Here is a 14,163-nt window from a genome sequence, read left to right as displayed (position 1 = left end):
TCTCTCTGGGTGTACAGGTGCGGGGTGATGTGCGAGCCAAATTCCAAAGGCCACCTGGGTTTTAGAGTGCAACAATCACACTGTGCCGCCTGCAGCAGAGTGGAAGCTTTTAGGTGAGAATAAATGCAAGTCCTTTAAAGTACTACTTACTGCCTGTTCTGGATTTTCATTGCTTTCAACCATAAAACAACAACAAAAATGTACACAAAACAACAACAATGGAACTTTGACCGCCTTTCAAAGTTATAGGGATGGCTATGTAAAGCCACAAAATCCCAATGGGCATTGCTGTACTCTGATGATGCTGTCTTCCTGGGTATGCCTTTAAGGCCCTGTCTTTATGTATTTAATCCCTCAGAAACTCTATTAGACTTTACATACCATCTGTGATAGCAGCTCAGGAATCAACAGGAGATTACTGAACTGACAGATTATTATGTAAACCATGAGAGACAAGCAAACTATCTGATTACATGCAACAAAAGTGTCTGGAAAAGCACAATCTATATTCGACTGCTTATTTGTGTTTAAACATGTTATGGACATATTGAAAAACAAAACACATTTTACATTTCAAAGATAAAGATTTGCAATATGCTGCTTTCAATAAATGGAAAACTGTTTGCAACTATGGGACTATGTTTACTTTGGTTAGATGTGGGGGTCTGAGGCTGAGTTTAGCCAGTCATGAAGCATATCCAATCAGGGAAACAAAAACAGAAGGAGCCAGAAAGGGCAAACCAATTTCAGAGAATTACTGGTGTCTGTTTGAAACAAATGGAAAAGTCTGGCTTATATGGAAATTAATTGAACTGAATTATTCTTTGTTTCTTGGTCAAAGACCGAACAAAATGGACGTAGCCTTGAACTGTTTGATGAAAATAAATACTGGACTTGATTTGATTGTTTTGTATTACTGGGTTATTGTTACTATTATCGGACGATCACTTGGTTAGCTATTGACACTCAAGAACTCAGATGAACAAGATCTCAAGCTCTATCCCAACCATAAGGTGCTTGTTCCAACCAAAGAGGGGGATTAGAAATAAACACAGAGCGCAGCATTTGTTCTCTCAAATGAAGAAAGTCACACCCACACATGATTTTGAGTGTGCAACTTTCTTTTTTTACTTGTATCCAACACCTCACGGAAGGGATGTAGGTTCTTTATCTATTTACTTCATAGATGTGTTGTCTCACCCACCAGACTCAGAGTTGTGAGGGCAAGTCTTCAGGTCTGCCAGTCTCAGCCTCTCCATGTTCTTTACCTGGATCACCTGGTGGACGTCAGGGGGAAACTGGCAGCTCCGAGGGATCGAGTCCATGGGACCATTTACACCAATATATAGGTCTACAGAGGGAAAACAAAAACAAAAAACTACGCATGAAACAAGAGAATGAATAAACCAAAAGTGATCTAGCTGAAAACATAATCATGGAGGTATTGGCTTTCTCAAGGAAGAGAAAATAAGCGTTTTGCATTATAATTCATTAAAAAATGTAAAAAATCCAGGCCTATCCATTTTCCAGATGAACTGGCAGGCGGTGTAGTGGGTGTACACACACACACACACACACACACACACACACACACACACACACACACACACACACACACACACACACACACATGCTCACACACGCTCACACACACACACCAGTAATCTGCAGCTCAAGGTGTTGCTGTGCCATATCAAACATCACTGTCGTGATGCTCTGTGAGGGATGGAGGTGTGAGGTTGGACTCACCATGGGGTGTATCATTGATTCACCATGTAGGCTATTCACATGATACACATCGGCTTACCATGACTGTTTAAGCAACCTACCATGGTAGGCCAAGCATCCATTTTCAAAAAGGCCTAATGTTCATGAGAATAAAAATGTACAGTTTAATATCCATGGAATAGACAAAAATGAAGAAGACATGTCTTGCCATGATGGAGCGTTTAGAGTGTTTTGGTGTGACTGAATGACTGACTGACTGACTGACTGACTGAATGTCTTACCTCCATCAGAAGCCCCTGCAGGCTCAGTCTTCATGGTGAAGATTCTCCGTAACTTACAGCTGGCAGAGACAGTGATTCCATCCAGGGATAAGAACCCTGCACCTTTAAACAGCTCACTGGTGAATGACACAAGGTCGATGCACATGTTGCACCACTAGAGATGAGAAAAGAGGGAAGAGAAGGAAATTGTTTTGTTCAGACTATCTAAAGCAATTTAAACAGTTGACAGCTCTCCTCCTTGTCCCTGTTTTTTTATTTTTTAAGTTTGTTGAAGCAATATCCCAGCTAACAACAAATGCTCCCATAACTTTAGAGAACATTCCTTTACAGGTCAAATGCAGACGTTTTCATCTCAATATCAAATCATTTGTGGGTAACAATTAAGTACCTTACTGTGATTGTTCTACTAAACTATATGGAATAAAAAGGTCATTCCAAAGATTATTATTCTATTTGATTTTGGATTTTTAAGACCCCTTGAAGTATCAAAAATGAATTTGAAAAAAATATTTATTTGGCCTTACTGCTATTAGCCCATACAAACGCATTGAATAAGAAAGAGACAGATACAATGGCAACCATGTTCTGTGTATGTTTGGTGTGACGTTGATAGAATATTCTCAGAACCCTCAGAAAACAGGACACGCAAATGTTCTTGCAACGTCCCATGAAACATGTCTTGAACGCTAATATTGAATATTCTGAGAACATGGTAACCACGTTCTCGGTAAGTTATGTTTGACATTAAGGAATTATCCTAACTCTAACACCAAAACGTGCTAAATAGGCTCTCATAAGGTTTTTTGCTGACATCGATAGAATGTTCCTAGAACTAACGGAAATCTGGACACTCAAACATCAGGAGAACATTACAGATAACAATTACTAAAATGTTCTCTCTCCCTAGAATTGTAAGCTGGGATAGTATCTTTCGAACTGGTAGAAATTTGCAGAACTTTCTTAAGTCACAAGCAACCTCGATATATTGTACTTGTGTTAGTGGTGGAGGCGAGGGTAAGACTCACAACGTTGCGTTTCAGACCGAAAGGTATCCTTGCATGCAAGGGTGTAGCAGAGAACTCTTTATGAACCGTGGATAGGTACAGCCTCCTTTTCAGATGACCTAAATCAGTTATCCTGAAAAACAAGTGAAGGAATTCATGAGTTAATAGTGAACAGCAATTATATATTACAATAAACTTTCAAGTCATAGAACAAAAATCTAGAATCTAAAAGGGTTCTTTGGGCTATCCCCATAGGAGAACCCTTTGAAGAACCCTTTTTGGTCCCGAGAAGAACACTTTGGGGTTCCATGTAGAACCCTCTGCTGAGAGCCACTGAAAAACATCCCCACAGCATGATGCTGCTACCACCATGCTTCACCGTAGGGAAGGTGGCAGGTTTCCTCCAGATGTGACGCTTGGCATTCAGGCCAAAGAGTTCAATCTTGGTTTCATCAGGCCAGAGAATCTAGTTTCTCATGGTCTGAGAGTCCTTTAGGTGCCTTTTGGCAATCTCCAAGCGGGCTGTCATGTGCCTTTTACTTCAGGCTTCAGTCTGGCCACTCTCCCATAAAGGCCTGATTGGTGGAGTGCTGCAGAGAGGTTTGTCGTTCTGGAAGCTTCTACCATCTCCACAGAGGACCTCTGGAGCTCTGTCAGAGTGACCATCGGGTTCTTGGTCACTTCCCTGACCAAGGCCTTTCTCCCCCGATTGCTCAGTTTGGCCGGGCGGCCAGCTCTAGGAACAATCTTGGTGGTTCCTAACTACTCCCATTTAAGAATGATGGAGGTCACTGTGTTTTTGGGGACCTTCAATGCTGCCCTCGACACAATCCTGTATCGAACTTCTATAGGACAATTCCTTCAACCTGAATGGCTTGGTTTTTGCTCTGATATGCACTGTCAAATGTGGGACCTTATACAGTACACAAGTGTGTGTCTTTCCAAATCATGTCCAATCAATTAATTTTACCACAGGTGTACTCCAATCTAAACATCTCAAGGATGATCAATGGAAACAGGATGCACCTGAGCTCAATTTCAAGTCTCATAGCAAAGGGTCTGAATACTTACGTAAATAAGGTATCTGTTTTTATTTCTAATACATTTGCACACAAAAAAGAATTCAACCCGTTTTCACTTTGTCATTATAGGGTTGTTATTATTGTGTGTAGAGTATTGAGGTAAAAAATTTAATTTAATTGATTTTAGAATAAGGCTGTAATGTAACAAAATGTGGAAAATGTCAACGGGTCTGAATACTTTCTGAATGCACTGTAACCCTAATTGCTCCTGTAAGTCACTCTGGATAAAGAGCATCTGCTATATGACTAAAATGTGAAATGAAACGTTATGGTTTTAATAAGAAAAATAAGATTGATCTTTTAAAGGAACAAACCTGCAGTTGCTACATCCATTTTTTTGACATATAAATTGATGATATATACTCATTGATTCTTGAAGAATAGAATTAGTAAATGCCTCATGAGCTTTAGTTCAACTGTCGTACCCCATCAAAACCTAAAATATAAGCTTGTTTTTCTCCAATATTTGTAAACATTGTAAATGTACACAAAACTGTAGTCTCAATATATGCTTACAGCTATAATTTCTTTGAAATTGGATGGTCCTTGCATCAAAAGCTCTTTAACAAATAACATTTCTCCAGGCCTGTCCCTCAGCTGTTAACCAAAGCCATTGTTGTTTCAAATGCGGATTCCCTCTTTAACAGTGAGGGAGAGCTGGCCTATTTTTCCACTTACACAGTTTTCAGGAGTATAATCTATTGCCTTGTGTCCGCGTGATAAGATGCATCCCCTCCATTGTTAGAGGTGGAGGGTAGAAGAGAAGAGGGAATTAATCAATGTACATGCTAATTCACTTTCACCACCTCCACTGAATTATAGCACCTATCTACCGATCCCCACCCCTAAAACAGAATTCAATTTGTGTGAGGAATGAAGATGTGTTGAGGGGTGAAAATGTAATGTTACAGCTAGCTTAAAGCCCCTGAGGGTGTGTTATTAAGACATCAAACAAAGTGTCATTATAATAACATTTTGTATATTGGCCTATCTTTTACAGCATTCATTGTACGCTGCATGCATTCTCTGCAAAGACACACACATATACATAGGATTTCATAAAAAAATCATATAGGTGTAAAAAAAGTTTTTTTTTAATTAATAGCCAAGGGGAGATCACACACACAAACACACTGTTGACCCACCATTTCTGGTAAATTGACTTGGCTGGTGGTGGTCAAAGTAACAAATGTGATACCAAATCCTTCTGGATACATGCAAGAGTATGTTACATCTTAGATGAAAGGGCATAGTACAAAAGAAATAGCATGGCAATTCTGTCTACAGTTTAGTAGCATAATAGCACTGGTGGCTAAAAGCCAAATGGCTCAAAGGCAGAGCACAAATCATTTCTCTCAGTCTCAAGGCTATATGGTTCTTCTGAATTAAGTATACATGCATCATTGATACGGAACTGACACAACCTTCAGTTGAACAACGTGAACAATGAAACATTTGCTACTTTGGGTACAGAGAGCTTTCGGCAACTTGAGCCAACTCAAGTTCGGATTTGTCATACATTGAGGACTGTGTGATCTGAGGCATAGAGATTGATGAAAAACTGTTGTATACTTAAACAATTTTAAGTTATGTGTGTGCAAGTAAGCATGTTACTCATGATTAGGGTTGAAGATGTTACCAGTAAACTACTAGAATTTTTGTAGCTTTCAAGTTTTTTGGGGAATTTTACAAGATGATATCGAATGGCATTTTTTTTGGTACTTCAGATTATCACAGGTATCTGTGCTTATTTCTGTCCCTCTGTGTGGCCTTATCACATGTAAAATATATAAAATAATTCAATAATATGATTTTAAAATAAAACATTTAATTACAAAGCTGGGGAGGTACTACTAAGCTATAAGGGCACAAGGCGAGACCCAAATGCAGACACAAAAGGCAGATGGTTGAGCTCCGATATATATTATAGCAAAAGGGGTAGGCAAAAGGCAGGTCGGGTACAGGCGAGAGTTCATAAACCAGGTCAGAGTCCAAACAGTACAAGATGACAGGCAGGCTCGAGGTCAGGGTGGTCAGTCAGGTGGGCTCAGAGTCAGGAAAGTCAAGGGTCAAAACCAGGAGGGCGAGAAAAGAGAGACTGGGAAAAGCAGGAGCTGAGACTCAAAACCGGTGGTTGACTTGACAAACAAGACGAACTGGCACAGAGAGACAGGAAACACAGGGATAAATACACCGGGGATAATAAGCAACACCTGGAGGGGGTGGAGACAAGCACAAGGACAGGTGAAACAGATCAGGGCGTGACATACGCTATATGCATTTTTTTTTTAAAGACGGTCATACCTAGGATAATTTTTCTATTTGATTTAGAATTTTAAGACCCTTTGAAGTATCAAAATGAGTCAAGAAAATGTTTTGATCAGGAAACATTTGTTAATTTATTTTGTCACTAAACAGTCTCCATATATACTGTCTAACCACATTTTTTTCAACTGGTACATTGACAACTGGTACATTGGGGATATTCAAACGAGACTTGTGAGGCCTGTGGACGTCCTAGAGTAAAACAACCGGCATTTACGTGTTCGTGAGTTTCACCTTAACACAGAGGGGTCACATTAGGGTGTAGTTCAAACTGACAGACAGAAGTTGGCAGATTGGCTGTACCAACTTCAGACTAGTCCCAAGACACGTGTGGGGGTCGTAGAGCAACACGGAGAACACCATCGTGTTCTTGAGACTCTCATCTCTCCATGGAGGGGTCATAATAAAAGTTTTTCTAGGCCAAACCGTTCAGATGATTTTGTGAGAAGACCGATTGTCGGAAGTGTTACATAGGCGGATGCGGTGGATTGAGATGCATCCAACTGATATCTCTAGCTTAAACTGACATATTTTTATGGGGATTTTCGTATTATGCTAATTAGATTTACGAAGGGGGCACGAACATCAACCTTATTAATAAGGCTATTTTCTGTTGAACTATATGGTCTATCCACCAAAAACTCATGGACAATATGGACAAAAATATTGAAATTTAAACATAGAATTGCCGAAAATACTGAAAAATTACTGAAGATTGCGGTAACTTTGGTAAATTACTGGTAGTTTTGCAACCCTACTCGTGAAATGATTCTAAGCAACAACACGTAAGAATACGGCACATGGCTTGGGTTCTCCTCCGTCCTCAATACACACACACACACACACACACGCCATGTTAACAACTGATCAAGCTATCTGGCCTACGAAAGCATTACAGCATTAAGACCTTATTCTACTTACAGCTGAGATGGTGTGTTTAACCTCTATTCACACAGGCACAAATTAAGACAAGGCCTATCAACATGGCTGTCCTGATGCTAAACAGCCTCTCGCAGGGTCCCAAATGGCACCCTATTCCCTTCATAGTGCACTACTTTTGACTAGGGCCCATAGGACTTTGGTCAAAAGTGGTGAACTATATAGGGAACAGGGTGCCATTTGGGACATCCACTGTCTCCCAGCATGTCTTTCCTCTGTAATGGACTTTGGAACAGTGTTCACCTGTTACCTCTACTCCGCCTAGCAGATATGATTAAACATCTCATCTCCTCACCTCACCCAGTGTCAGGGTACTACACTGGTGAGCACCAATTACTATTACTGTGATCAGTTCTGAATGCAATCATAACGTACTATGCTATTATTCATCTGCACTATATATACAAAAGTATGTGGACAACCCTTCAAATTAGCGGAGTTGGCTATTTCAGCCATACCCATTGCTGACAGGTGTATAAATTTGACCACACAGTCATGCAATCTCCATGGACAAACATTGGCAGTAGAATGGCCTTACTGAAGAGCTCGGTGACTTTCAACGTGGCACCATCATAGGATGCCAACAAGTCAGTTTGTTCAATTTCTGCCCTACTAGAGCTACCCCGGTCAACTGTAAGTGCTGTTATTGTGCCTAGAAGCAACAACGGCTCAGCCGCAAAGTGATAGGCCACACAAACTCGCAGAATGGGCCCGTTAAGTGCTGAAGAGCGTAAAAATCGTCTGACCTCGGTTGCAACACTCACTACCAAGTTCCAAACTGCCTGGAAGCAACGTCAGCACAAGAACTGTTCGTCGGGAGCTTCCTGAAGTGGGTTTCCATGGCCAAGCACCCGCACACAAGCCTAAGATCACCATGTGCAATGCTAAGCGTCAGCTGGAGTGGTGTAAAGCTCGTCGCCATTGGACTCTGGAGCAGTGGAAACGTCTTCTCTGGAATGATGAATCACACTTCACCATCTGACAGTCCCGACGGATGAATCTCGGTTTAGCGGATGCCAGGAGAACGCTACCTGTCCCAATGCATAGTGCCAACTGTACTTTTGGTGGACAATGCCCCATGCACAAAGCGAGGTCCATACATAAATGGTTTGTCGAGATTGGTGTGGAAGAACTTGACTGTCCTGCACAGAGTTCTGACCTCAACCCCATCGAACACCTTTGGGATGAATTGGAATGTCGACTGCAAGCTAGGCCTAATCGCCCAACATCAGTGCCGACCTCACTAATGTTCGTGGCTGAATGGAAGCAAGTCCCCACAGCAATGTTCTAACATCTGGTGAAAAGCCTTCCCAGAAGAATGGAGGCTGTTATAGCAGCAAAGCGGTGACCAACTCCATATTAATGCCCATGATTTTGGAATGAGATGTTCACATATATTTTTGGTCATGTAGTGTATCTTCATCATCTGCAGGGAGGGCGGGGGGAAGGGGAGGGAGGGAGTTTGAGAGAGAGAAAGTAGGAGAGGAGGAATTTATGAAATAGAGGAAAAGAAGCAAACTGAAAGCCTAAAGTAGTTCTTCTGGCCCATTTTCCACAGAGCCCCCTCCTCCATCTGAACGATAGCTTCATTAACACTAGCGAGTAACCATGACCAATGTCTCTAATGGATTGCATTTTCTCCAGCCTACAGTTTTACATAATTACACGGTACCGGTGACCAGGACACAATCGAAACGCTGCGTTTTTCCATTATTGCATCTTTATTAATTAGTGCTTCAGAATAACAAAGACTACACAGAAAGATGATGCATGAAATTCATCGACATCACGTCAATGTTTTCACTGCAGCGGGACCAACAAGTCTGCTCTGTCCAATGATATAGGGCCTATTATCAGCCCAATATAGGGCCTATATATACACCAGTAATACATTAATAAGGCCTATATTTACTCAATTTAGAACAATTCACAAAAGTGTTTGAAGAACACATTTGGCAGACCGAAAGTCCCAAACTGATTAAGTTTCCATTTCAACCAAATGAACTACAAGTTACCAGCAAAGAAAGTGTGCAGCCATGACTGTTGCTTCACTTACCTCACCCTGTTCATTATTGTGACTACAAATCAAGCCAGGGCTTTGAATATGATCAACTGCCAGCGCCTGTTTTCTAATCTGGAAATTAGTTTTGCAGCACAATGGATTATCTTCTTGCTAAAAGCCAATTTTACAAATGTGTTATTGTCTCTCTCAAATAGAAAAAGGTTGCTGAATTAAAAAGAACATTTGAATTGAACTCACTCTAGATAATGTAACACCTGATTACTTTTGTTTATAATAACTTTTTAATATCCACCTCATCGGAAGTGTTGATTTTAGCAATTCTGATTATGGAAATTCTTCTGAGGATGACAGGCTTACACATAGAGTTTAGAGTGTATGCCATCTCTCCTTTACTGTGTACTAAGCACACTGATTTAAGTGTGTGTGTGCGTGTGTGTGTGTGTGTGTGTGTGTGTGTGTGTGTGTGTGTGTGTGTGTGTGTGTGTGTGTGTGTGTGTGTGTGTGTGTGTGAGAATGTGTGAATGAATTAATTAAAGTGTGTGTGCATGTGCGTGCATTTATATGTGTGTGCATATGGTTGCTGCTCTGTGAACAATGTGTAATCCTTTTGTGTAAAGCTAACCCGAGCTTCAACATGATGATCTGCTACTATAATTACATATACTACTGCCTGCAGAACAGAGTTTCCTAATGGGTCAAACTATAAAGGTCCTATGTCTGCCCAGCGTGACACAGTATAATGTGTCACAGAGATACATCAGTCCCTTCATTAAAATGGTCAGGTCCTATCAAAAACATTGCTTCAGTTCAGACACACCACCACTGTGGGCTTTTATTCTTAACTTAATGAAGTTTCAGTAGACAAAAGATTACAGAATTATCCAATACTAACTCACTGTCATTATAATGAGAGTGAGAGAGAGCGAGAGCGAGAGCGAGAGCGAGAGAGAGAGAGAGAGAGAGATAGACAGACAGACAGACAGAGCGAGAGTGTGTGCATGCATGCGTATGTCTACATTAAAAGGTAACGGATGTCTTTTGGAACCAATAAAAATGTCACTCTGTTTTCCTGAGGAATTAGTGGCTGGATATAGATGATCAACTCATGTTGGGAGGAGGGAGAATAAATGTGACCAGGGGCAGTTAGATTATGGCTGACAGACAGCTTCAGTGTTAAAGATGTGTGATTACAGTGTTTTTTCTGGTATGAAGCAAGGCCATGAAGTAAGTGAAAATAAGAGGATACTGGTCTGGTAGGCTACTTACACAAGCTCTGTAGAGAAGTCTTTACATTGGGAAACATTCACCTGGAGGACCAAGAATCTCTGTACCAGTCCAACTGGAATGACAATCAAACAAACATACATTATTCAACCTACAGTAAATTAGTAATAGATTCCGTGCCCTATTTTTTCAATAGGCCTAGTTGGGTACAATATTCTTAGGTCTCATTCAAACAGTATATGGTTGAGACTTACGAGACATTTTTCCATCCTTTGGCATCTGCATTTTAATAGCATGGCTGCTCCCCTCCAGACTGTACACAAAGCTCTTGACCTCTTTGTCAAACTCCTAGAGCAGAGCAATGCAAAAATTCTAGATTATGATGATCAGGTTATTCATATCAGCAGCGGCAGATTGGCCATCTGGCAATTCTGGCAAATGCCAGATGGGCTGGACCATTTTTTTGCACATGCCATTGCGCAGGCATAGGCTTATATTGTGCATTCGAAAAGTATTCAGACCCCTTGATGTTTTCCACATTTTGTTACATTACAGCCTTATTCTAAAATGGATTAAATTGTTTTTTTCCCCCTCATCAATCTACACACAATACCCCATAATGATAAAGCAAAAATAGGTTTTTATATATTTTAGCAAAGTTATTAAAAATAAAAAGCTGAAATATCACATTTACATAAGAATTCAGACACTTTACTCAGTACTTTGTTGAAGCACCTTTGGCAGTGATTACAGCCTTGAGTCTTCTTGGGTATGACGCTACACGCTTTGCACACCTGTATTTGGGGAGTTTCTCACATTCTTCTCTGCAGATCCTCTCAAACTCTGTCAGGTTGGATGGGGAGCATCGCTGCACAGATATTTTCAGGTCACTCCAGAGAGGTTCGATCGGGATCAAGTCCGGGCTATGGCTGGGCCACACAAGGACATTCAGAGACTTGTCCCGAAGACACTCCTGCAATGGCTTGGCTGTGTGTTTAGGGTCGTTCTCCTGTTGGAAGGTGAATCTTTTCCCCAGTCTGTGGTCCTGAGCGCTCTGGAGCAGGTTTTCATCAAGTATCTCTCTGTACTTTGCTCTGTTCATCTTTCCCTCAATCCTGACTAGTCTCCCAGTCCCTGCCACTGAAAAACATCCCCACAGCATGATGCTGCCTCCACCATGCTTCACGGTAGGGATGGTGCTCTGACATGCACTGTCAACTGTGGGACCTTATATAGGAAGGTGTGTGCCTTTCCAAATCATGTCCAATCAATGGAATTTACCACAGGTGGACTCCAATCAAGTTTTAGAAACATCTCAAGGATGATCCCACCTCTTCAAGGAATACCTAGGATAGGATAAGTAATCCTTCTCACCCCCCCCCCCCCTTAAATGATTTAGATGCACTATTGTAAAGTGGCTGTTCCACTGGATGTCAGAAGGTGAATTCACCAATTTGTAAGTCGCTCTGGATAAGAGCGTCTGCTAAATGACTTAAATGTAAATGTAAATGATCAATGGAAACAGGATGTACCTGAGCTCAATTTTCGAGTCCCATAGCAAAGGGTCTGAATTCTTAATAAGGTATCTGTTTTTTATGTTTTCGCTTTGTCATTATGGGGTATTGTGTGTATTTAATCCTTTTTAGAATAAGGTGGTAATGTAACAAAATGTGGAAAAAGTAAAGGGGTCTGAATACTTTTCGAATGCACTGTATGTCCCATGGGTAATTGCAAATTAATACACCTATGATATTAGTTAGTGCACATAAAGATGTATGTAATTAATCTATAAAGAACAAAAAAATAATAATGCTGGAGTCCTATTTTGACAGTAGAATAACAACTATAGTTTCATTGTCAACCCAAAATTCATGACAATGATTGGAATTAGTTAGCACATAAAAACATCTTGAATTATGCATTCCTGCTTGGACGTGTTAGGTGAAACAACTTATTTCATGAATAGACCTACCTCAGTAGTCTATTTATTATACTTCTTAATATGAGTAAAACACTATGAATGATTTCATAAGATGATTTCTCATGATTTGGGTGTGATCAGGATTTGGGTCTGACCAAATCATGGGCTGGTGCCACCAACCTTAAAAGTGTAAAATGTTCGTCTGGTGCCCTGTAATAGTAATTAACACTTGGTGTTGATTCAAGGGAACACATTTGACAGGCACTAATTTGCAATACAGCCTAAATCGGCTTGGCTTTTAAAACGTATAACCTAAGGCGCAGACAGGCAGGGAGACAGACAGAGACCCGGAAGAAGCATAGCGGGGGGGAGGGTGCTATTTTTTCCGACCTACAACTGAATGGGAAAAATCATGCAATATGTCTGGCTCAATATACAACTCACTTTATTTATAGCTGATTTTCCTCCACAAAGTTTCCATTTTGCAACAGGATCTTTCCCTTGTGCACTGAAGATCTCTACAGCAGCTCCACCCTTTGAAGGAAATCGTTTTCATGACACAGACAGTGAGTGTTTGAAAGGTAACGGTCAGGCTATGTTGTACATTGAAGATTTGTTAAACTAAGATTTACCTGATATTCGTTCTTAAACATGTTTCAGGTAGGATATCTTCTTCCCTTTGTCAACCACTAATGTTAGCTAGCTAGATAACGTTCTGGACTGGCATGTGACCACTTCCAATAGCTGGCTACAGTAACGTTAGCTGGCTAACGTCATTTTATTTAACCTCGGCATGCATGTGTCTTGCTATCAGTCGAGTGTTGGCTTTACAATCAAAGATTGTCGGCACGCTGGCCACAGGAGTGTTCCAAAACAGAGCAAATTCTCGAAATAATTCTTCATCGTTGAGTTTCAATGTTTGCTAGCTAACTGGCAAATGCCAAAGTCTGCTAGCTAAATTCCACAGTCAAGTTCCCTAGTCATTTGAGTCGGGGTGTCTCCATGGTGACAAGACGCTACACTGTAGCACGAGGCTGCACTACTGTAACGAGATCAGATCTAGCCAGTCTATCCCAGTCTGCATATGAGATAGTAAAATGTGTAGAATTGCAGGCAATTAACTTTAAAACAGCAAAAGACAGCTTCTAGACGGCCAAAAATGCATTTTACGTACATGTCTTCTGGATTTCAACCCATTTGGGAGCCAGGCCCAGCCAATCAGAATACGTTTTTCCCCAGAAACGGGCATTATTACAAACATAAATACTCCTCAGTTTCATCAGCTGTCCCGGTGGCTGGTCTCAGACGATGAAGAAGCCAGATGTGGAGGTCCTGGGCTGGCATGGTTACACGTGGCCTGCGGTTGTGAGGCCGGTTGGACGTACTGCCAAATTCTCTAAAATGGCATTGGAGGTGGCTTATGGTAGAGAAATTAACATTACATTTCTGCAGTCAGAATGCCAATTGCACACTCCCTCAACTTGAGACATCTGTGGCATTGTGTTGTATGACAAAACTGAACTGAATTCACCAATTTGTAAGTCGCTCTGGATAAGAGCGTCTGCTAAATGACTTAAATGTAAATGTAAATGATTTTAGAGTGGCCTTTTATTGTCTCCAGCATAAGGTGCACTTA

The 14,163-nt window shown here is 40.9% G+C and overlaps 1 protein-coding gene across 1 annotated transcript in view; it reads right to left on the bottom strand.

Moving 5' to 3' along the window:
• The window catches only part of cfap20dc (CFAP20 domain containing), a 53,491-nt gene extending 40,311 nt beyond the window's left edge, over positions 1 to 13,180 (bottom strand). Inside the window, exons 1-7 of the mRNA XM_064965847.1 lie at positions 13,160 to 13,180; positions 12,972 to 13,061; positions 10,861 to 10,954; positions 10,649 to 10,721; positions 3,035 to 3,146; positions 2,010 to 2,163; positions 1,205 to 1,351 (exon numbers count right to left, since the gene is read on the bottom strand). Coding sequence (XP_064821919.1) covers positions 1,205 to 1,351; positions 2,010 to 2,163; positions 3,035 to 3,146; positions 10,649 to 10,721; positions 10,861 to 10,954; positions 12,972 to 13,061; positions 13,160 to 13,180 — 691 coding nt within the window. The remainder of the gene's footprint in view (positions 1 to 1,204; positions 1,352 to 2,009; positions 2,164 to 3,034; positions 3,147 to 10,648; positions 10,722 to 10,860; positions 10,955 to 12,971; positions 13,062 to 13,159) is intronic.
• Positions 13,181 to 14,163: the final 983 nt, after the last annotated feature.

This window comes from Oncorhynchus masou, chromosome 5 (assembly GCF_036934945.1).
Source record: "Oncorhynchus masou masou isolate Uvic2021 chromosome 5, UVic_Omas_1.1, whole genome shotgun sequence".
Taxonomy (NCBI): Eukaryota; Metazoa; Chordata; class Actinopteri; order Salmoniformes; family Salmonidae; genus Oncorhynchus; species Oncorhynchus masou.
This window is presented reverse-complemented; position numbering and strand designations above follow the sequence as displayed.